The sequence below is a fragment of the Rousettus aegyptiacus genome, unplaced genomic scaffold, assembly GCF_014176215.1.
Source record: "Rousettus aegyptiacus isolate mRouAeg1 unplaced genomic scaffold, mRouAeg1.p scaffold_m13_p_4, whole genome shotgun sequence".
NCBI classification, from domain to species: domain Eukaryota; kingdom Metazoa; phylum Chordata; class Mammalia; order Chiroptera; family Pteropodidae; genus Rousettus; species Rousettus aegyptiacus.
The window spans coordinates 132638231-132663977 of NW_023416307.1; the positions used below are offsets into that span (position 1 = coordinate 132638231).

Consider the following 25747-nt stretch of genomic DNA (forward strand, 5'->3'; position numbering starts at 1 on the left):
AATATGATTAGACCTGAAGGTCAATGCAGTTTACTTACCTCATAATGTACCAAGAACAATATTTCTATCACGTCTAACCATATTTGCAATAGTTTCCCCATTGGAAAAGGTACTCCAGATTTCCTAAAGGGATGCGTCCAGTAATCTTAACCACAGTGGAAGCAAAAATTCTTTGTTTCAAAGGCAGAGAAGAACAGTGGAAATAAACACTGCAGCCACTAGCTCTCAGCCATGGAATCCTGGGAATGTGTCTTTACCTCTTTCAGTTTCTGTGTCTACAACAAAAATGAAAGACTAGACAAGCTGGCCTCAAAGGTTCTTCTAACTCTGTGTTTTGTTCTAAGTCTTCTACGTCTTCTTTGCTGTGACAACACCTAACATTAGGCAATGCCTATTGTCTAAGATAATTAAATACTCATTTTCTTAAATTGTTTTCTTCTGATGGTCTGTCATCAAAAAATTCTTGACTAAATGTTGATAATAAACTATAAGCAAATATTTTCTAAACTCCACCTTCCTTTGCTACTACCTTTCTGGGAGCACAATAAACTGCTCTGTCTTCCCAGATTATTTTTTCCACAATGACAGAACACAGTTTTCACATTATGTTATAGTTGGCAGTGTTCTCCTTTGTTTCTCTAGGCTGACTATGAAAATCAAGTAGGTACATGGGCTGTATCTGATCAGTGTATACATTTGAGAAAGTTATATCATGAATTATCATAAAAAGAAGTCTAAGAGCTTACATAGTAAAATTAGACTAGATTAGCAAGATCAGTATTTTTGTTTGCTTTTACAATGGACTAATGAATGCTAAAAAAGGCAAGTTCATTAATAACTGGGGTGAGGGTGGGGGTAGTGGGAGGGCACAGGGAGAGTCGGATTGGATATCACCTACCTCACCATGTCCACTGAAAGCTGCATGATGTAACGCAGTTCTCCCTGCTCGATCAGACACGTTTACATTACTCAGAAGAGGTACCAAAGCTTCAGCGCACTTTACGGCTTTATTAGCAGCAGCTATGTGTAATGGCGTTTGCCAATTTTTGTCTCGAGCATTAACATCTGCAGAATGCTTCAAAAGTACCTGAACTGCTTCCTAAAACATAGGAAGACAAAATTTATAAAAGACAAATGAGTTAACAGTTTTAGAAATTTTATGTATATGAAGGAAATAAAAACAGTTCTGGTAGAACCTGCTATGAACAAGTAGAAATTTACCTCCCCAAACAAAATATTTTGAACTAGAAGCAATACTCAGAGCCATACAAGATGCATTGGGACAAAACATTCTCTTTTTCTTTCTCCAATTAAAGGCATAATAACCTCTATCAAAATGTTCTAGAAAAAATGCTGATAAGTAGTCTTCAAACACAATCATTATATCTCATTTTTCTAGATGGTGAGATGCAATTAATTTATACTTAAACAGTTTTAAGATTTACTGCTTTGCCATTATATATATAAAAATTTTAAATATACTTCCCAAATACTATATTTTACAAAATGAAAAATCATTATGATCTAGTTCATTAGGGAGAGAAAGAGAGAAAGTAAGTCTTTGTTGCGATGCTACCTGGTAGGAAAGTTGGCATTAACAAGGTAATTTATGAGTTTACTATCCAAAGAGATTCGTCTCCTAGAAGCACAAGGAAAACTTCACAACACATCTCATTGTAAAATCCTAAAGAATCCGGTATGCCACCAACATTAAGTAATATAATGAGAACTAAAAAAAAATTTTTCTAACAGTGGTAATCCTCTCTTTGGTAGTTGAACAACAAGCTACATATGAAATGAAATGGATCAGAACCTGAACAGAATTATCTCTATTAAAATTGACCCTCAGTTTTCTTAGCTGTAAAGAGAGGATCACCTGTTCACCACTCATCTTAAGTCTGCTATAGGGCAAAAAAACTAATGTACACGAAAAGTATACAGAAGTACAAAACAATTATAATCATGCAAAGTAGCAAGGAAGAGCAAACAAAATACTATTATCTGTGATTCACATGCAGCTCTTTAAGCCTTTGAAATAAGTCATCAACAGTTAAAAACATGGGAAACAGAACAGGTATTTAACAGGGGTATCAAAAGACTGGAGAGGTGCATAGTAATCTATCAATCTAAGGAAGTCAGCCAGCTAATCAAAGATATATGGAGGCCTCCCCTATCATCCCACAATTCTACTCCAGTTGTTTACCCAAGAGAAATTCAAAAGACCCATCTAAGAATGTTATAGTAGCAAATGCCCATCAATAAGAAAATGATAAACAGACTGTTGTATATCAATACAATGAAATATTACTCAGTAATAAAAGGAATGAACTACTTACATGGTATTATTAACGAGTTTCAAAAATGTTATGTTGAACAAAAGAAGTCAAGATATAAGTGTACATACTGCGTAATTCCATTTTTATAAAGTTCTAGAATAAGCAAAGTTACTCCATAGTGAAAGGAATCAGAAATGGGTTGCCTCTGGCGACAAGAGGACGGACTGAAAAGTGACATGAGGGAACCTGATGGAGTGATGGAAATCTTCTCTATTTTGATTGAGAAAAAGGTTACATGGGTATACATACACATTTGCCAAAATTTAAGAGTACACACAAAATCTGTGCATTTTGCTGTAACTTATACTTCAATTTATAAATGGAATATGGGGAAAAGGACAGAGGATATGTACTCAAAATTATGGAAAACTAGGTACAAATAGTATCAGGATTCTCCATCCTCATCCTTAAGAAGGGTATATTGTGACTTGAGAAATAAAACTAACACTGTACTGGGAGATGTCTGTAGGTATGTTAATTGATGTGCAAGAAAACAGTTAAAAACAAGTTGAAGAATTTGCAATTGGATAAATTGGACAAATACAGCACACTAGGCTTGCCTTATTCATTCCCACTCTGGAATGCATACGTTAAGGCTTTTGAAAAGTCTGGGGAATATTTACATTTCATTAGTACAAATAGAAAAATCAAAACTATTCTTTGGTTCAGTGAAAAGCAAGAATAAATCCAGTTTATGGTAGGTGAGGGTAGGTAAGACGGCACCTAAGGAAGGCTGTTAACAGTGACTAAAACTCTAGAATTGAGACAGATCAAAGTTTAAATCTTGGGTCCACTGCTACAGACTGAATAGGGTTACCCCACAATACATATGTTGAAGACCTAAACCTCAGTGTGACTATATCTGGAGACAGAATATTCAGAAGGTAATTAAAGTTATATGAGATCATAAAGGAAGGACCCCTAACCTAATAAGACTGGTAGCCTTAGAGAGAGACACAAAGAAATATCCTCTTGCCCCCATCTTTCTGCACCATGTGAAGACAAGAGGGGGAGTCTGAAAGTTAGGAAGAGAACCCTCACTAGAAATTGACTGCGCTGACCTTGATCTGGGACTTCTAGCCTCTGGACTGAGAAAATAAATTTCTGTTGTTTAAGCTACCTGGTCTATGGTATTTCATTATGGCAGCCCAAACTGACTAATATAGCCACCATTTATTAGTTGGAATAACACATGTCATATCACAAACAAGGCAATGATCTTCAAAAATTCAGAGAAAACTAAAGAAATCTCTAAAGACTGGAGACAATAAATAAAACAGGTGAATTTCTGGAAATTACAAACTAATGAGCCTGAAGTCATATCCCAGTAAAATTCTTGATCATCTACTATCAGCACATTACAAGCGTTTTGAAAGTAATGTAGGGATAATCAAGGGTATATACAGTTTCACTAATGTCAAGTATCACCAGAGTAACCTTAATCCCAATTTTTCCATTATTAGAAGGCATATACATGTAAGAAATGCTGTACCTCGACTTAAAAAAAAAAAAAACCCAGCTGAGTAAATATCCTATTATATCAATTTAAATAAAATTATGAAATATGGGGTGATGGCAATAGGTTAAATAATTATGTCCAAAGAGCATTTATTCACATCTTGGGGTCAATCTAGAATAGTTTCTACAAAGTAAGTTTTGGCTCTACCTTTTAAGTAATTTTACCATTGAAGTCAGACACAGGAAAAAGAAGGACTAACAAATTTGCAAATAAATAGAATGTTTAGATGGACTGCTAATATCTTGCAAGACAATATAATTTAAACTCTTATCTTGATAAAACTAATATGTAATTCCTAGAGTTAGGTTAAAAATAAATGTATATCCTTTAGAGGATCCAGTGGTAATGTGAGTTCTTAGGGAAAAACAAAAACAAAAACACACACACAAAAAAAGCCTTAGCACTCAGAAATCGATTTATTCAGAATACTCAGCACTTAAAGAGCGCTGAATTCTAGGCTACACCTGAGGAACAATTGTCACAAATCAATGGTGGACACACGATATGGCTGCCAACCAAAAAGACCAGGTGTGTGGAAACTACGTCACTGAAGGAGAGTTGACGAGCTGGGAACATTTAATCTGAAGCAGTCTTTCTCAACCCAGGTTCACTGAGGGAATTAAGGTCTAAGCATAACCAACCGTGTGTGATGAATTAACTGCCCAACTTTGCATCTACAATGGTATTAGCTATGCATGTCCTACGGAAAATTTAGAAAATAACTCCAGTCATCTTCTGTAGGGCTTACTTCTTGCATGGTATCTTAAAAACATAAACCAAGAGCTACCTAAAATTTTGCGTTTTACATACCCCTCTGGTTATTTTTTCTGTTAAATGAAATATGTATAAGCTCTCTTTTGCTTTCAGGATGTAATGTGAGTAATTAAAAGTGCACTGGTAAAACTGATAATCTTGACAAGGTTTCTTAGCAATTTGGCTAATTATGAGATTTTATTTTAAAAAGAAAAACAAACCTTTACAGAAGTTTTATTTTTATGAAATAGTCTCATTTTATAGCTGTTTCCCATAATCTTGAGAAGAGTAATACCACTACATAGACCAGTAATTTTTAGGCTAAAAGCAGACATAAGGAACTTACTAGGATCACTGTTTTCTATTCTATAGCTTCCCCTTAAGTTCAGGCTAAGTATATAATTTTTTAAAATCAGCAGGCAATCTAACCAGTCTCTGGGTAGAATACACAATCTTCTAACATCAAGTAAAATAAAAAAAATCTTTAAGAATTTTTGGTCTGTTTTATAATCTCTACAAATATACAAAGTGTTCTTTCTGATGATTTAATTTGGCAAAACTCCCACAAATTTTAAGTCATATTCCCAAGACTCACACTAAAAACTAGATAGGTAATGACTATCTTATTAATAGGTTGCAATGTTTACCTCTTCCTTAACTGCCTTTATTTAAAGAAACTTCTTTATAAGAGGGATAACCACAATCTTCATAACATTACCACAGAATTTCAGAGTTTAAAGTGTTTTAGTTAACATGTCTTAGTTTTCATGGTAACACCCAGATTTGCCCAAGACCACACAGCTAGAAAGTGGCAAGTGCTATCTGAAGCTAGTTTCTCCAAATCTAAGTTCCATAGTTCATCAGCTGCCAGTACATCCATGGATCAGATCCCAGCTAAATGTGTGCTCATGTGCAGCCACTGTTCCCTTCCTCCTTCTCCTAACCAGGAGTTTATGGTTCACAGCCTGACCCTGTCACATTTCAGGGTTTGTAATCCTTCCCAGTCACTTTTCCCCTCTACTTCTCTTCACTTGCCCAACCCTTGTTCTGGGTTCAAGATGTAGTACAGAATGAGGAAAACAAAAAAGATCGAAGAGACAGGAGTTCCCCCAGTTTCTCTTGTAGAAATATTCTCCTAAGGCACTAGAGTTTCCTTGCTTTCTCCATAACTACCTGGTCCCATGATGGGGAGGAGCGATAACTACATTTTTTTGTCTCTCCCAATTTTAATAACTACAGAAAAACTGGGTTAACATTAATTTATACGATCTCATACTTTTATATTTTAAAGTTTAGGGGTGCTTTGGACACAATTCATTTTTTAAAAGCACCCAACACATTTTAGAAAGGCAGTAAAATGACAGAAAAAAAGAGAGTCCAGGTTTTGTCCCATTTCTGTTACTCAAGAGCTGAGTGGTTTCTGGAATATCACTAACTAGTTTCTTTAAAATGTCTCTTACAAGGATGTCATGAGGACTATAAGATATGAAAAACATAAAAAGAATGTTCCTACCCAATGTCAGTTATCTGAAGAGCAAACAATATATAGGGTTATAAATAGGAACTGTTCTTCCTCATAAGACACCTAACATATTTTAAGGTAATATATTTAGAACTGGTAAAATGTGACATCAAGTGATGTTTTGACACTAATTTCAATGTTTACCTAAACAATATTTCAATAATCATTATGTACTGCTGAGACTGCTTCTTGATCACACACAATCAAGTAGAACCTTTGCAACGTCTATTAGGCTACCTGAACCACCTTAGTGATAACCCCTGAGGACAATTTTACAAGAGAAGAATAATTTCTTGTATTAAGTATAGGAGGGTTCTTCTACTCTCTGCTACTTCAGACTCTCCGTTTTCAGTTGTCTTCCCTTCTTTTGAAAATACAGAATTTGAATATGGGATCACAGGTAAGCCTACTTAATGATTTTATATACAATATATTTACTAAGAGAAATTTCATACCTCACTACAAGATGCAACTGCTCTGTGTAAAGGTGTCAACCATTTGCTGTCTTTGGCATTAACTCTAGCTCCTGCAACAAGAAGAAAAAAATAAATTGAAATATTTTGCATAAAAATTTTAAAGTAAATCTACCGAAATAATAATGATAGTCCAAATTAGATAAACAATTGAAAAAGTAATACTTTGTTTTATACTTTCTGATAATAAATTACCTTTAATAACAAAACAAAACTATTTTTTTAATTGATATGATTATCCAATAAGGTATCAGCTCTTTTTACTAAAAATAAAAGAAACATCATATATGGGCTAGAAAAGTCACCTTTATACAGAGCATATCCAAAGTAAAAATGAGACCCCACTTTAGAATGTTAAAAACTCAAATTCTTAAATAAATGAATAAGAATACTCAAACATAAAATGTAGACCATTACAAAGTGTTTATTATATTTCTTTACTAATGAATGTATCATGTTATAAAACAACACAATAATACCAAAACAGTTCTCCAGTGACAATTAAAAACACATTGGTAATATAAAGTTATTATATAAAATGGATACAATGGCTATAGACTTAGGAAAAAAAACTGAGAAAGAAATGAACCAACCCAGATGTCTTTCCAGGTTATACCTAAAGGTTTAGGGAAGCAATAATAATTAATAATAATAATAATTATTATTATTATTATATCAACTATGGATAGTTTAAAAATCATTGACTTAATGGACAAAAATTATCCTTACTAGAATAGACATACATTTAGTAAGACAAAAAGTGTATTATATAATTTGAGGGGGGAAAAAAAATCTGTCACCTACATAAAATTCACTGATTTGGTACCTAAGTCACAATCAAACAGAAGCAGCACATTGTAAAATCACACTATATCTAAGTAGAGAGAAACAGCCCTGGCTCTTAAAGGTGTAGAGGAAGTGGTGACAGGTCCTGTACTATAAGCAATCCTAGATTTATATCCAAAATCATAACTGGCTCGTGAGAAATGGCTTTAGATATCTAGTCCAATTTCCTTATTTTCTAGATGATGAAATGTAGGTATAGTGAATAGCTCTAAGTCAAAGTCAACTATAGCAGAATCAAGGCTAGAATTCAGACCTCCTGATATTTACATTCTATGTTTTAAGGGCGAGGTCTCAGGGAATAATCAAGTGCGGTGACTCTGAATTATGAATCTAGTAACTACTAGCTAGTTATGGGTCCCTAATTATTTTAACCCTCTGAACCCAAATTTTATCATCTATAAAACAGACTCCCTAAAACCTTGTTACAAAGATGAACATGTCATAAATGTACCTACTACACATAGCACAGGTATATTAGAGGTAGATTTATAAGTCTTGAATGTGAGAGAAAATGAAATGAAATACAGGTGTAGGAAATCATCCACAAATGCAGCAACTGAAATTCTGAGAGTCGTCAAACCGTCTGTGGGCAATGACAGTGAGGACAATGAAAGAATCAACCACCAATATGAGCTTTCAAGATGGCTCAATTAGGCTTTAGGAGAAAGGGAGTCAGCAAAATAAAGAACGAGCCAGAGAGAGTGGATTGTTCACATAATAAACATTTGAACAATTATCCGTCAAAGACGGTTAAAACATATAGACTGCCTGACCACAATAATGCCATTGTTTGTTTTGTTTAGAGGTAGAATGTAGATAGTACAAACATTTGAAATGTTTACAGGTTAGAAGGGTGGAGCCCCAGAGATAGTGAGGAAGCAATATAGAAGGTAGGTTCCTTCATTCTCCCATTTATCTGCTTTGAACGTCAATGGTTCTCTATCACTATATCTCTTTCTACAATTTTGTATTTAACATGCCTGGTAGAAGGACAAGTCCTGGCATTAAGGGCTGAAGGGTAGTGACACAGGCACTCAGAAGAGACAAGTACCCTGGACAAAGGTAGAGAAGAATGAGGCCTGATATCCACTTAAGACACAAAATGTCTTCGCAGAGATAAATAAAACCAAATTAACAGCTCTGGTGGCATCATCATGTGCTCTATACAGAGCATAGTATTTGTGGTTTATATGATGACCATAAGTCACTAAGATTAATTTCTTTACTATTTCCTAGTCATTAAAACAGAAAAGAATATACAACAGCAGTTTTTGAAGTTAGGTTACTGGGAGACATTGTGGTAGGAAAAAGCACTATTGAGAAACTGAAGACAATAAAGGAAGCAATTTAAGGATGATGCCAATGATGACTATTGCAAACCAGCATTTATGGAATACCTCTTAGATGCTAGAGGTACATCTCATTAAACCCAAGATAGTTATGCCCAATTGAATAATCAAATACTTTTTATACTAGACTCCCCTTCTCCCACAAATCCATGTGTATCAAGTGAACTTTTCCTTAAGATTTACAGCCAGAACATATGCCACATGAGATATCTGAATTTGGATTCGCCTTTCCAGAGTAAAGATTAGATTTCTGATATGTTAAAAGCAAAAAGAAACCAAGCAAAGATCAACTACAGGATCAAATAGGCAGTATCCCTTTGATATTACAGTTAGATTATATTAAAAAATCCAGATAACTAGCTTCCACTAACCCAATCTTTACATTTAAGAATTCATATATAGAAAAATATATTCTGAAATGATAGTTTTTTAAGGAAAAAGGTTATTTAAGGTAAGAGTTCCAAAATTAGACAAATGCCTAGGTCATTTGAAGATAAACCAGAAAGTAATTCAAAAAAATAAAAAATCTGATTTACTTACATCAGTTTACTCTGGGGTCTAGACAGCAATGCAGCTGAAGAGAGGTTTGGATGTTGAGACAGTCAGGGATTAGCAGAAGGAGCCCAAGAGCAGTACCTGTGAGCTAATAATGACTCTGTAACCAATAGGCTGTGTGATCTGGGGCTGTTCCCTGTAGCCTAGAGCTTCATTTGTTAATCATAATCCCTGCCTCCTGTGTGTGTATGTGTGTGTGTGTTGTGTGTTGGATTAGAGAGGATGGGCCTCGGATTGAAACAACTGTAGGAAGTTCTACAAGTCAAGCACTCAAATCAGGAGTCTCCCATTTGACTCTAGGTCTCATTCTTGTCACCCACTGGCTTTCTCCCTAATCGAATCAGTCACCAAGCTCTGCAAATTCGTGATTTTTGAATCTCAGTTATCAGTAAAATAAGGGCTGTGCTATAATCTTTATGGTCTATTTACAGTTATAACATTCTATCCTATTTTGAAAAACTCAGAATTATTTCATACTTAGTAAATACCTTGCTGTACTTTAGCATTAAATAAATGAGGTAGTATCTTTATGACCTATGTCAAAAGTCTTCAAATTCTTGCCCAAAGGCTGCCAGCAACCTATTTTGTAAAAAACCTTTACTGCAACACAGATACACCATTTAAGTGTTAAGTAACAAAGCTTTCACATTAAAGGAGTTGAGCAGTTAGCAGTGTCTATAAGGCCCTTTACATTAAAAGTCTGCCAACCTCTGATCTAGGATAAGTACTTGGTAGTTGATATTATTAAAGTTATTTCTATTCTAGATATGTTTGCAATAATTATAAACAGTCCCATTAATAATTTTCTAATACTTCTATTTGCAGAGAACAGTTCTCTTCCCTGCTTTTAAGGCACAGTGGAGATAGTCCACAAGCCCACAGTCAGTAAACTGGGCCAGGAGCCAAGTACTTTCTCTACTCTTCCCAAACTGGAAATAATGCTCTCCTTTGGCTGCCTACAAAAAGCAGGAGCAAAGGCTTCAGATTCTGTTCTCGGGTAAGGAGTGAAATGAGCAAAAAGGTAATTACACTTCTACCTATAATGCTGGGAACAAAATGAAACAGCTGCTGTACTGTATCATTTAAGAGAATGTTATGAACACCAGCTATTGTGAGTTGAACTGTGCCCGATGCTCCCCAATTCGTATGTTGAAGTCCTAAACCCAGCCCCTCAGAATGGAACCTTATTTGGAGAAAGAGTGTTTACAGAAGTAAATAAGTTAAAATGAGGTCATTAACATGGAAACTAATGAAATGACTGGTATCCTTATAAATAGAAGAAATTTGAACAGGGACATGTACAGACAGACAACACAAGGAGAAGGTGGTCACCTATAAGCCAAGAAGAAAGGCCTAGAACAGATCCTTTCCTCATGGCCTTCAGAAGGAACCAACGCTGCCAACATCTTCATCTTGGACTTCTAGACCCCAAAACTGAGAAGATAAATTTCTGTTAGGTCACTCGACTTGTACTTTGTTATGACAGCCCTATAACAAACTAATACACCGGCATTGCAGGCTTTCAAGGGTCACATACTTTAGGTCTATTTCCTAATAACAGCATTATAATATTTCCATTTCCTTATTGAGGACTATATTTTCTATAAATGACCAATCAAATGAATTTTTGACTAATGCCTTATATAATACAGCCATTTAATCACCTAATACTATATGCTGGAAACAGTTTGAGGTACTGCTAAACCTATGGTTTTAAATACAGGCATATCTTGTTTCATTGCACTTAGCTTTACTGTGTTTCACAGGTGTTGTGTTTTTTTACAAATTGAAGGCAAGACCTTCCACCAGCAAAAAGATTATGACTCGCTTTATTGCAATATTTATTGCAGACTAAAATCAAACCTGCAATATCTCCAAAGTATGCCTGTATAAACATTAAATAAATAACTCCCATAACTCTATACTTAGGTAGCCAGAAAATTTCGTCCTTAAAACATAAAAGCCAAGGAGAAAGGCCTAGAACAGATCTATAAAAGTCTCTGCCTACATAAATTTTACTAAATGCTGGGGTGGGGGTAGAATGTAGAGAAGAAGAAGAGTGGTTCAGATTATAACAGAATTCAGAATATGGACTCTAATAGTCAGACTGCCTAGGTCTGGATGCTGGCTCTAGCTTTAATTAATAGTACAACTTTCGGCCATAAATCTCTAAATGTTTTAGTTTACTTACCTGTAACAATACCTTTAAACTAAAGAGGATAAAATAATGAAAAAGCTAAATGTAGCATAGTATTTGAGATAAAATAAGCAATCATTGTTTCCTCTTATTTCATACCATTCAATAATAAATGTGAAATTAATTCTACTAGACTCTAGTGTTACTGTAAATTCTATAGAAAGATTCACTGGTTTGATTACATGCAACATGTCAAAAATAATTTCCCTCATCCACAGATCTCAGAGTTGCATCGCGTATAAATATTTTATTTCCAATCACTTTCATTCTGAACTTTCAGTTAAATAGTATTACTCTTAAAAAAAATTCCCCAAATATAAAAGAAAATGTAGATCATCTTCAATATAACAAGAAAACAGTTACCACAAGTCAAACTATCAATTCCTACCAAATACAGTGACATCTATACCAAAATGCACCGAGCCAAGTAAAGGTTCTTCAGATCCTAAAAAAACTGCTGAGTCTTGAAAGAGTATGTGCTTGTGTGTGTGTCCATTTGTCCCTTTTTCTCTGCTGTATATGTCCTAGAATCTCTATCTAACAACTTTTTAAATGATCTAGAACTATATGGGTTACCCATGGAAGAAGCTTCATATAGAACTCTAACTCTATAAGGTGGGAGCAGTGCTAGAGGAGGGCCAAGCAGACATCTTTATTATTTTTAACCCAGTTGGAGATGGAGGGTAAGAGCCAATCACCAACAGATCACTACCTAAGAACCTGTGATCTAAGGAGCTGCCAAGTCAGAGTCCACTGCTAGCAATGAAAGAAGACACATTTGGTTTGAGAGCTATTTGAAGAAACAAAACTAACTGATGCTCACTTTTTGCCCCTCCCTACTTTATCCTTTAACAAATAGCTGTTCTAGAGAGAACCATATTCCTCAAAAATATCTAAGAACTTGAAAGGATATAGCACTGGACTAGAACAAGAATACAGGAGCACAGAATAAACCGAACAAAATACAGTTAATAGGTATATTTGAAAGAAATTATCCCAAGAAAGGAGAGGATGAATATGCATACTTATCCATACACAACTTCAAAGAAATCAAGCTTTGAAACAGAAACCTCAGAGAAGAGTTCCAAGAAAGGGGTAAGACAATGCAAAGATAAGAGAATTGGCAGAATTGAGGAAAGAAAAAAGGAAAATAAAACAATTAAGATAAAAGCCCAGAAACAACAAAAAAGGAGAATAAACATAACTTAAAACACAGCCAAAAATTTGAAGCCACAGCAAGAGTGAATCTTTAAAAAACATGTCACTCCACTTGAAACTCTCCATTTGTTTTTTTATATCACTTTTAGGGCCAAATCAACTCTTTACCATAACCTAAAAGGCCACACAAGATCTGGAAACTTGCCACCACTTACATCATCTCCTACTGCTCTTTTCATCTGCCTCCAAACATGCTATCACCTCATGCATTTGTTCTTGCTGTTCTTTCAATTTCCTCCAAATATCTGCATGGTATACAAAGTTTGCTTCCTCATTTTCTTCAGTTTTCTCCTCAAATGTCATATTATCATTGAATCCTTTCCTGAACACCCAATATAAAACCAACTGACCCCACCCAACATACTATTCTTTTAATTTTTTCATAGCAATTATCAATATAAGACAAACTATATATATTAACTTGTTACTATCTCAAAAGCTCCACAAAGACTGGGACCTCATCTATTTTATCCCCTGCTCTACCCACAGCACCTAGAATAGTCCCTGATACACAGACCGGCTCATTAAATATTTGTTGAGTGAATGAAAAACAGGTATAAGGAAACAACCTAAAACTAAATGAAAAAGACAAAACTACAATCAGAGAAAAGCAGATAAATAGAGATGGAGATCAAACTTAGTACAAAAACACGTAGAAAAATTACTTGATAGAAAAACATATGGAAATAAGTTATTCGAAGATTTAATGGAAGATACAAATCTGAATTTCATAACTAAAAGTGCAAATCGACACTATGTCCCAGCAAAAATAACCAACAGATAAAGCCTGATGAAGTCACTACTAAATTTCAGGAATAAAGAATTGAATCCTACAGGCATCCAAGCAGAAGAGAAATGACCATGGTGGTAGAGGATGATATGGGGGATGGAAATGGTAAACAGAGAAGAGCTCGATCCAAGACTTTCACTCAATGCTCGAAGACAGTAGAGTAACATCTACAAAGTTGGAAAGAAAAATCATTAATCGAGATTTTTATTACTAGCCAATCTACCCTTCAGTTGAATAAAAAAGTCCCAAATAAATAAGATACCAGGAAATATGACATCCATGAGCTCAAACTGAAACTATAAAAATAAAAACTACTTGGTGATGTCATTCAACCGAGTGATATAGCAAAATAAAAAACTTGGAAATATAGAAACTATGGATAAAGACTGTGTGTAAATGGTAGGAATTATGATTATAAAACAGAATGTAAATTCATAATTCCTGACAATGAAAACACAAGAGTAAAATTTACAAATTAGGAAAGGTTATTCTCTAGTTTCTCAACATATGAAATCAGAAAACAATCAGAACATGAAACATAAACATGAGAGAACATGGCTCTATCGAATGATCTCAACCTTTTTATAGTCTTCATTTTTCATTTTAGAGAAATATTTTAGGAATATATAACCTTGCCATGGACACCAAAGCAGTTTTTGTAATGGAAAATTACAGTAATTTATTGTGTGCTCTTATTAAAACATATCGTGACTTTTGTATAATGCTAGAACTATATGGAAATTATTTCGCATTGCTTACTTAATTTTCTTAAGGTTAACCTAATATAACATATCACTGGAAATTAACATGAAGGGCAAAAGCAATCTCCCCTAAACTTTCCTACTACATTATTTTCAACACTAACTCAGAAAAAATTAGTTTTAGTTTAATTTGTTGCTTATTTTTTATCTCCATGCACTTAAATTCTCTTTTTTACCTAGAGAATTGATCAGGTCAAACACTTAGTTTCAATTCTAATTTATAACTTGGGTCTCAACAACCATGGCATTCAAATCAAATTTACGTAGAAACCCTGAAGCACCACTACAAATCCTTAAGAATCTACGTATGTTTGAAGACTACTATTCTGAGTAATATAATTCTCCTTCTCCCCAGTGTTACTGAGGTATAACTGACATATAACACTATCAGTTTTAGGTGTACAGCATAATATGACATATGTATATATTACAAAATGATTACAGTAAGCTTAATTAACATACATCATCTCACATGTTAAAACTGTATTTTTCTTGTGATGAGACCTTAATTACCTATTCACTTAGTAACTTTCAAATATACAATACAGCATTGTTAACTATTGTCACCATGTTGCATTACATTCCTGGAGCTTATTTTTATTTTATAACTGGATGTCTGTAGCTCTTGACCCATCCCTTTACCCCTCTTCCCTCTCCCGCACCACTCTCCACCTCTAGTAACCACTAATCTGTTCTGTTTCTATGCGTTTGGTTTCTTTAGATACCACATAAAAGTGAGATCATGCATTATTTTTCTCTGTCTGGCTTACTTCCCTAGCGTAATGTCTTCCTCCAGTTTCACCCATGTTGTTATAAATTGTTGTAAATGGCATGACTTCCTTTTTATGGCTGAATATTCTGATGATTGTGTGCATGCACATGTGTGAGCACACACATGTATGCATAAGACACATCTTTATCCATCTGTTGACAGACACTTAGGTTGTTTTCATGTTTTGACTATTGTGAATAATGCTGCAATAAACATGAGAGTTTATCTCTTTGAGATTGTGATTTCATTTCCTTGGATATATACCCAGAAGTGGAATTGCTGGATCATATGGTAGTTCCATTTTTAATTTTTTGAGGAATTTCTATACTGTTTTCTATGAGGGCTGTACCAATTTACATTTCCACCAACAGTGCACAAGAATTTCTGTGTTTCCTTTTCTCCACACCCAAGACAATACTAGCTATCTCTTGTCTTTTTTATCACAGCCATTTTAACAAGTGTGAGGTGATATCTTATTGTGGTTTTGCTTTGCATCTCCCTGATGATTAGTGATACTGAACAATTTTTCATGTACCTGTTGGCCATATTTATGTCTTCTTTTAAAAATGTTTGTTTCCTTTGCCCAATTTTTAATCAGATTTTTAAATCTTGCTACTGAGTGGTATGAGTTCTTTATATTTTTTGTATATCAACCCCATATCAGATAAATGGTTTGTAAATATTTTCTCCCATTCTGTAGATTGCCTTTCATTTTATTGCTTTCTCTTGCTGTTCAGAAGCTTTTTAGTTTGATGTAGTTCTGCTTGTAATTTCTGCATTTGTTACTTTTGTTTTTGGTGTCAAATCCAAAATGATTATTACCCCCTTATGTTTTCTTCTAGGAGTTTTATGATTTAATGTCTTAATGTTCAAGCCTTTAATTCATTTTTAATTGATTTCTGTATATGGGGTAAGACAGTGGTCCATTTTCATTCTTTTGTAAGTAATTGTCCAGTTTTCCCAGCACCATTTATTGAAGAAACTGTCCTTTTCCCATTGTATATTCTTGGCTCCTTTGTCATAAATTGACAATATAACTGTGGGTTTATTTCTGGGCTCTTTTTTACTTCTAGTGATCCACATGTCTGTATTTATGCCAAAACCATACTGCTTGGGTTACTACAGGTTTAGAACATAGTTTGATATCAGGAGGCATGACATTCCAGTTTTGTTGCTCTTTTTGAAGATTGTTTTGTCTCTTTGGGATCTTTGTGGGTCCACACAAACTTCAGGATTGTTTCTTCTATTTCTATGAAAAATGCCACTGGAGTTTTGACAAGAATTGCACTGAATCCATAGACTGCTTTGAGTAGCATAGACCTTTTAACAATGTTAATTCTTCCAATCAATGAGCATGAAATATTTTTTCATTTATTTGTCTTTTAAAATATTTTTCATCAGTGTCTTGCAGATTTCATACAGTTCTTTCACCTCCTTGATTAAATTTATTCCTATTTTACTTTTTGATGCAATTATAAATGATACTGTTTTCTTAATTTCTTTCTGATAGTTTGTTATTAGTATATAGAAATGCAACTTATTTTTTTGTGTTGATTTTGTATCCTGCCAACTTTACCGAATTTATTAGTTCTCACAGGTTTTTGGTGATGTCTTCACATTTATATACACACACACACACACACACACACACACACACGTGTGTGTGTGTGTGTGTGTATAAATATCATGTTATCTGCAAATAGAAACAGTTTTGCTTCTTCCTTTCCAATTTGAACACCTTTAATATCTTTGTCTTGACCAACTGTTCTGGCTAGCACCTCTAGAACTATGTTGAATAAAAGCGATGACAGTGGGCATGTTACTGATTTTAGAGAAAAAGTTTTCAGCTTTTTAACTTGGAGTATATTAGCTGTGGGCTTCTTGTATATGGCCTTTATTGTGTTATGTTCCCTCTATCCTCATTTGTTGTGAGTTTTTATTATGAAACAGATGTTGAATTTTGTCAAGTGCTTTTTCTGTATCTATTGAGATGATCATGTGATCTTTATTCTTCATTTTGTTAATGTGGTGTATTGCACTGATTGATTTGTGGATGTTTAACCCGTTTTTGCATCCCTGGAATAAATTCCACTCGATCATGGTGTATGGTTTTTTTAGTGTACTGCTAAATTCAGTTTGCTAATATTTTTTGAGGATCTTTGCATCTGTATTCATCATTACTGGCCTACAATTTTCTTTTCTTGTAGTGTCTTTGAGTGGTTTCGTTATTAGGACAATGCTGACCTTGTAAAAAAGCAGTTTGTAAGTGCTCCTTCTTCTTCTATTTTTTTTGGAAGAGTATGAGGAAGAATTAGTATTTTCTTTAAAATCTGGTGGAATTCACCAGTGAAGCCATGTCCTAGACTTTTATTTTGTTGGGAGGTTTTTGATTATAGACTCAATCTCCTTACTAATAAATGGTTTGTTCAGATTTCTTATTTCAAAGAGAATTTCAAATTGATATAACAAACTGAAATATTTTAAAATTATTATTTTTATAAAAATCAACATGAGCAATTTCATATACATAAAGATACTCTACAGGTCTTCAATTATGTAAAGGAGTATTTTTATAGTAGGCCATGGCAATCATCCTGTATAGCGTCAACTTTAAAAGTTAGAAACACATCCCTGATTACGCCCTATCTTCTTGTTAGAGCACTGTTATCCATGAATTACACAAACCTTTGTTATTTGCTCAGCTACTGGGGGCCTTGTTAAGGAAGACACTTATGTATAGCTTTAAAGGCTGTTTTTTTTGGTGTCGTGGGGGAGGGGAGAGGTGGACAGGGCCTACAATTTGTTGAGCAATTGAATAACTTCCCAAAGTTCACAAGGTGGTAAGAGGTGGGGCCAGGATTTGCATCCAAATCTGTCTGGCCACAGAACCCATGTTCTTTAACATTCACTATCTGCTATGCCTCGCATGGCAACACAGAGCCTGGTTTATTTTTCATTTTTAAATAGAAAACTGAGGTTCTAGTTTAGAAATCTACGCTTGGATTTCTTTTCAGCTCTTTTTACTCCAAATCCAAGTCAGTTAGAGCCTAAAGAGATAGTCTAAAGAGAAATGAAGTCTAAGAAAGAATTTAATTTGCATTCAAAGGAAAGGAATCATTTGCCTTCTTTCCTTTTCCACTTACCCAATCCCTTCCAACCCTACTCTTCTCATGCCCACCTCTCCCATTTTTACTTCCACTAAAAACTTGAGAAACTGAGACCAAAATGTGAACAAATTTTTGAAAAGGAGACATTGCTATAATCATACATTCATTCAACAAGTAGTCACTCAAAACCTCTTATGTATTCAACGGTATTCTAGGCACTGGGAATACATATGTTAGGAAGCGAAGCCAACTAGATCCTTGCCTTATAGGAGTTTATACTCTAGTAGAGAGAGAATGACAAGTAAAAACTTAATTTTTAAATTCTGAGAATTGTAAATGAATTTAGAACTTTATTTCTCCTTTTAAAAATAGCTACATGAGCTACTCATGAAATGTAAAATACAACATTGAAAGACTTTTTCAAAGGTTTGAAATGGCTTTAATACATGTATAATGGTTTATTTTATACATGATTTTTATTTGAATGATTCAAAAGAAATTACGCTTTCTCTAAAATGTTTATTTCAAAGCTGACATCTGAGCCTATCACACTCATAAAGCTCATATACCATCATACAACTACCAGGACGTCAACCTTCTCTAACTAAAAATCCCCAAGGCAAACATTCACATTAAATAAGTCAAACTTTGAACATTTGAAAAGTTTCTTTTAGGTATAAAAATTCAAAATGAGGGGAAAACCCTCCATATTAAGTCGTAAAATCTTTCTGTTAAAAATGAAAGTAAATGACAGAATTCTGAGTTAAAATGAAAAAATACAGCAGTAGAGTTTTTACTCGAAGTCCTAGACATTAAATGAATTGGAAGTACTGTTTCTAGATAGCTATTTTTTAACAACAACAACAACAACAACAACAAAAAAAAACAGGAAACTGGTTCTTGGACACTGTTTGTTAAAAAAAATTCCATATACAGACCTGTATCCCATTAATTCATGATTAAAGCAGAAGATGCCTCAATTAAGAAGAAATACTATTTTTCTCTTGACCCTCCTCAGTTCTTAGCTTTAGTAAATTTTAGCTGAAAACCAGTGAACTAGCATACACAGAGGAACAGACATCTTTAGAGAAGTGCATCAGTGATGAAGTTATTCATGAACAAATTTATCAAGTCCATATATATATAATTCTATATCATCATGCAATTTGTTATAAAAACCAGATTGGAATCATTTTATGAATTAATAATGGCAAAATTCTGTTTAGGCTACTATTCAGTATGATCATTCAAAATTTTTCTCAGTGCTCCTCCCAAATATCAAAGGAATAATACTATTTTTTCAATTGCATTAGGCATGTATCTGTGCAATCTGGCAACACAAGCAAAATTCAAACACATCCTTTCAAGCAAAATTCAAATGCATCCTTTCTTAGTAAATATCATTTATAATAATCTGGCTACAACAAAAATATTTCTAAGCAATGTTTGACTGTCTGTTTTAGGACTATAAGCAGTAGTCCTGTAGTCCTAAACTTGACCACAATAGGAGCTATTCTATAAAAGATGGCTATACCATTATTTCATATTGTAAAGTCTTAAACAGTTTAGAAGAAATTAAAAATTTAGAAGAAATTAAAAAATAAAAGTACAGTTCCCTAAAATGTGTTCTACAGACCCTCAGATAGAATTAGATAAAGCTATTTAAGACAAAACTTGCTGGCCTAACTTTCAAAATAAATCTATCATCATACCACTTTTTACTATCTCCACTGCTGTTTTTGGACCAAGCCACCATTGCCTCCCCCTTGGAGAAACATAATCATCTCTTAGTAACTCTGTGGTCAATGAGGCTTACTATGAATACTCTATATAAATAATGCCCTACACTATATAATGTTCATCTCACTCCATTATTCTGATCTACTTTTTCATTTTGCTATAGCACTTATCACCTTCTAACATACTATAAAATTATTTGTATTTACAGCCTGTTTTTCTTTATTAGGACATATATTCCACAAGGGCAGTGATCTTTGTTTTGTTCTCTCGTGTACACTAACCTCCGAACAGTAGCTGGCACATGAATGAGATCAGTATTTGTACGATAAACAAAAGTTTCCGCTTATTAAACAAATATGAAGAGTCAATTAGGTTTGATAAATATTAATTATGACAAAAAATATGCATGATGTGCTCTTATTATACAGAGCTTACCATACCAGATAAAATAAGCAGTTCAATAATTTCTGCATCTCCAAGATAGGCAGCAGCATGTAGTGGAGTTCTCTTTTCACTGTCCTGTGATAAGAAGGAAAGGTGGAACATGTTTTAATACAAAGTTAATGTACTTTAAATGAAGAAAACTATGTAACTATCAGCTTACTACTACAGCTCTAGTCTAGCCTACATGTCCCATTAACAGAGTATTTCCTTGCTAGGGGAAGACAAACCTAAAAAAAAAATAAAAAAAAATAAAAAAAGGCTTTAAAAGAATGATATAAAGTGCAGCAAAGACTAAAAGAAAAATTTAAGAGTCAAAGAAATTAGCTTCTCAGACTTTCTTTGAATAAAGATATACATGGTGCTGATATTCACAGGAAAATTTCCTTTACTCCGCCCTACCACCCCTTCCCCATGCTAATATCTTTCCATAATTTTACACAGCTTAGAGTTGCTGGCCTAGCTAACAAAACAAACCTTAAACCAAAAAGTTTGCTTATTAAAATATTTCCACAGGCATACCCACAGTGGCAAAAAGAAAAAATATCTCTCGGGGTTTAAAACTATCCCTTAACATAATCTTAAGATTTTTTCTTAACACTCCTGCCAATTTTGTTTTTGGCTCTAAAATATATTCCTATCTTTGTAAATACTAAAAATGTATAGTCTTCCAAACTTCCTCTAGGAAGAGAAGCTACATCTAATGCATGGCTTCGTATACTTCCTCCCCTCAAGCAACAATGTTCTTCGGTTTGAAAAGCAAGATCTTAGGGTAAAGTAACATTCTGAGATTAATTCATATTTACACTTCATCTAAAATTACAACAGGGTGTTGCTGACTTGGCTGCATAGGAGAAAGCTCTACATTTAGAAATATTTATTTTGAAACTTACGTACAATAGGCTTTTGTAACAGATTGTTAGTTGTTTCAATTGTTCATTTTCCCCTTCATCCACAGGAATAAAGTTTTATCTGGTTATTTACCCACCTAGCAAGAGAATACACTCCTAGCTTCCTTGAAGTTTTGTTACTTGGTGTGGACTCATGGTATGTAAGTGGAAGTGAATGGCACAAGGTCATCTTTGATTAAAAAGACAACCACCTTAGAAATGGACTAATGCTTTCCCACTTCCCACAGGCTGGAAAGCAGATGCAAAATGGAGCCAATTTTGACCATGCAGAAGTAGGCCAATATTCCAGAAGAATGTCAAGAAACAACATCCTGAAAGATCTTATAGAGCAGAGTTACCCCATCAATCTGACCCCAATTTGTCTTAATGGTCTAGAAGTTAAACTTTAAGAACAGGTATTGTATTTTGTAGTCTCCTACCACACTGGAGTATTATAGCTTTTAAGATTTAAAAAAATGAAAAGAAATTATTTCACATTGTAATAATTTTCTATTTTGGCAGTACTCCAATTGCTCTAAGGAAGGACAAACTACTGAGAATAAATTTGGAAAAACTGCTGTTCAAAAGAGAGGTTTAAAATATTCATAGGCAATCAAAAAAGGCTTAGCTATAGTACAATAACAGTATTATAAAGATGTGTGTAACACAATTATTACAGGCTCTTCATACATTCTTCATATAACTTTAATATATTTGTGATACTGTTTTTGTTCTTATAATAGTAACAGGTGTTCCAGTAAATGGAGGTTGATCTAGTGGCTATTAATATTGTTCAGCATGTAAGAGTTCCTGTCTCTCTAACCACAGTGGACTTTCACAAGACCATGATTTTTATTCCAACACATACCATAGCAAACAGAATTCTTTGCACAGAAATTATTCGACAAATAGTCATTGAAAAAGCTAAAACAGAACCACTAAAATATCAGACTTTATTGAAAGCTGAGTCCTAATTTAGTCATTTTAATAAAAGGATCCTTGGCTTACGGCTTTTCAGTGCTAATCACTAAACAGCAAACTTCCCCAGAGTGTTTCAATGTCATCAGACTTACTCAATTAAGAAACATATCTATTACACAGGATAAACCACACACATAGCACACACACAAAGTGAGTCATTTATGTGTGAGAAATGTCTGGAATTCTGACTCATTGCCTTGAATTCTTTCAATGTATTTTATGACTCACAAACGTAGTTCCCCTTCTCTAAGAAGCAAATTCAAGAAGAAAAAAGGGAACAAACTGGTTAATTAAATTTTTTCCTTAGATTTTACTTTATTACAGTTAAATATTGAAACTCAAGCAATATATTTATAATTCCTTTCAGCAAAATTTATCAAATGAAAAATCTCTATCTCCTTATATATGCTAATCCTATTTTGTGGAATTTATTTTTTAGATAAAGATATCCTTATGTGTGTACGAACAAAATGATTAAGTATATTTATTGATCATCACAGGAAGAAGTAAAATGCTGGAAACAATTTAAATGCCCACCAAGAGGGGAATGGTTATCTAAAATTATGAAACACAAGAAGCACTGTTAATCAATGCTCATTTAACCAAACTTTCTTTAACTGACTTACATGATAAATCGATATCCTCTGTTTCTAATGGTGACTTTTGCACGCACATGTATTTTGACCATTTGGCTACCACTAATAAAACCTTGTACTTTCGTTCCCACCACTGGATTTAGGTTTAACAAGAGTAAGATGTGTTTGTTACCACACTGTTTGTGCCAATTGTACCTGCAATCATAATTATGTGATTTAATGTTAAACTGATGAAATAGGAATGAAAAAAGCGATAAAGCAAATTGTTTCCATTATCACTATACTGAATACTATAGAAAGGCAAAGGCAAGCTACCAAAAAAAAAAGTACCGTTGAATTGGGTATAGCCAAGATGATGGAAAAACTAATGCAAACAGTAAACATAAGGAAAGAGGTTTGGGCCAAAGTCTGACTCTGAAGTGTCTCAATTCTCCCATCATTTAAACTCAAAATGGGAGTTACAGATAATGTATTTGGGTATGGTCTATGCAAGGAAGATTAACACTGAAGTCCTGTCAGTGGACTCTACATTGTCCACAAAAAAGCCTTGGCCCAATTTAAAATAATGGCTGATAAATACACTTGTTACAGTAAAATGCTTAAAGATAACTTTTTATTATTTCTTCTGTCAGACTTTGACAAGCTTATCAACTACAAGTTATGGACGATATCAGATGAAAGGTCTTCTAGCTGTCCATCTAAATAATGAAATACTATGTTAGCATTCTGCATCCAATTCTAACGTGTGGGGGTTCTCCCTCCCCCATCTAAGCAATGCTCCAACACCAGCTGGATGTCCTACAATTCAGCCTAAGTCTGACGCTATCTATCAGAAGATAGCATCAGATCCCACAGATTAAAGGTTCAGTCCTACAAGGCTGCCTCTCCCTTTTCTAAATACCAATAGTTAGCCCAGGTTGTGAGCGATACAGTAGTCCCCCAGTATCCATGGTCTTGCTTCCCACAGTTTCAGTTACCCATGGTTAACTATGGTTCAAAAACGAATTAAATGGAAAATTCCAGAAATAAACAATTCATAAATTATAAATCGCACGCCATTCTGAGTAGCATGATGCTATCTCGTGTCGTCCCGCCTGGGAGTGAATCATCCTTTTGTCCAGTGTAGCTACGCTCCCCGTTAGTCACTTAGTAGCTGTCTCCACTATCAGATCAACTGCGACAGAATCATGGTGCTTATGTTCAAGTAACCCTTATTTTACTTAATAATGGCCCCAAAGGGTAAGTAAGAATGGTGATGCTTGTTATTCAAATATTCCAAAGGAAAGCTATAAACTGCTTCCTTTAACCAAAAAGATGAGTACTGCACAATAAGACATTTTGTGAGTGAGAGAGACCACATTCTATGATTAAGTCTCTTTCTGTGAGCCTATGCCTCTGGTCTGTGAACTTCACAAGTGTTTTCAGTACCCTTCCCTGCCACTGTGAGACAGGATGGCTAGAGTGGGTTGGAGTTGGGCATTTTCCTTCTTCCAGAACAGTCAGGCTCTAATAATATACCCCAGCAGGTTAGTCTCTGGTTAACTTGCCTCCCCCGACCCCCACCCCTGTCCTCAGGATAGGCTCTGTTAAGAACAGAGTTCTCTGGCATATTTCAAATGGCTCCTATTCTCATCCCTCTGCTAGAAGCATGAAGGGAATGTTCTCCAATATTTACTGTGAGTGCCTGGTAGAGCTCCTGGATAATACTGGGTAGGGAAGCCCTCCCTATGACTGGGTTCCCTGGCTTTTTTAACTCTTAAGAGTTGTCCATACTGAACCTCTAGCAATTCATCAATTATAGTTCAGGTTTTCCTACCCTAGCATTGATTCCAGAGGCAGTTTCTACTTTGAGTCTGCTCTTATAAAACTGTGGCTCCCTGTATTTGCCTGTGTCTCCCCAATCTTGGAGGCAGTGGTTTGCCCTATGTTCTCCCCTCTTTTATAGACCCTCAAGAAAAATTTTTTATCTGTTCAGCTTTTTACTTATGTTAGGACTAAATGGTGACTTCCAAGTTTCTTACATGTGGAACTGGAAATGGAATTCTCCTGTGTCTCTTTTTAAGCGGTGAGAAAACTGCCCAGAAGGTACCTGCGTAACTTCCTTTCACTTCTTATTGGCCTGTCTTATGTCATCTGCTCTGCCTAAATCAACCAACCACTTGATTACTCCTGGAGGTGGGAATGGGATTATCTTCCAGTGAGTGAAGTTGAGGATAAGATACCCCCAAAAAATCAGAGCTCGGCCCAGTAGAAGAAGGGGAACAATGAATGAAAACTAAGTAAGCAGCCAAAGTTTCTGCCACTTGGTGGCTTTTATATAGCCTCTGATTGTCTCTTTCCAGGTACTTGAGTTTTCTAGACAATGTGGTATGCGTTAAGTATCAGAACAAATAAGACACCTAGAGGACAAATTCAAATCAATTTTGTTACTACCCACTGAAAGGAAAAATATAACAAAAGATAAAGGAACATTAACTGAAATCTAAGCTGAAATCTGCTAAAGTATTCCCCTCTGCCGCCAAATGCTGTGAAATAACCTAGGTTTAAGTGATATAATTCATAAAGAAATAGAATAGTTCATGGAGTTGTCAAAGTAAAATATAAGGAAAAGAAATAGTCTGAAGAGATCATCTAATTCAATTATCTCATTTTACAAATGAGAAAAGCAAGGCTCAGAGATGCTAAACCACTGAAGGACACATAGACTAGAATCTAGTTTGCCTGACTCATAGGTCAGGTTTCCTCTTGCAATTACACTTTGGACTGCTTCATTCCCTTACAGTTTAAACAAGCAACAATGAGGTAGCAATCATTCTTTATGTGCATGTGTTTATTCGTAAACATCTGGACATATGGTGCATCTTAGAAAATAACATTTTTAAAAAAAATCACCGCAGTAAC

General features: G+C 34.6%; 1 protein-coding gene across 3 annotated transcripts in view; it reads right to left on the reverse strand.

Annotated features, from left to right (window-relative positions):
* The window catches only part of ANKRD28 (ankyrin repeat domain 28), a 153007-nt gene that overhangs the window by 55926 nt on the left and 71334 nt on the right, over positions 1 to 25747 (reverse strand). For all 3 annotated transcript variants that reach the window (XM_016140229.2, XM_016140232.2, XM_016140231.2), the window contains exons 3-5: positions 20379 to 20457; positions 6586 to 6656; positions 899 to 1099 (exon numbers count right to left, since the gene is read on the reverse strand). In XM_016140229.2, the coding sequence (XP_015995715.2) occupies positions 899 to 1099; positions 6586 to 6656; positions 20379 to 20457 (351 nt within the window). The remainder of the gene's footprint in view (positions 1 to 898; positions 1100 to 6585; positions 6657 to 20378; positions 20458 to 25747) is intronic.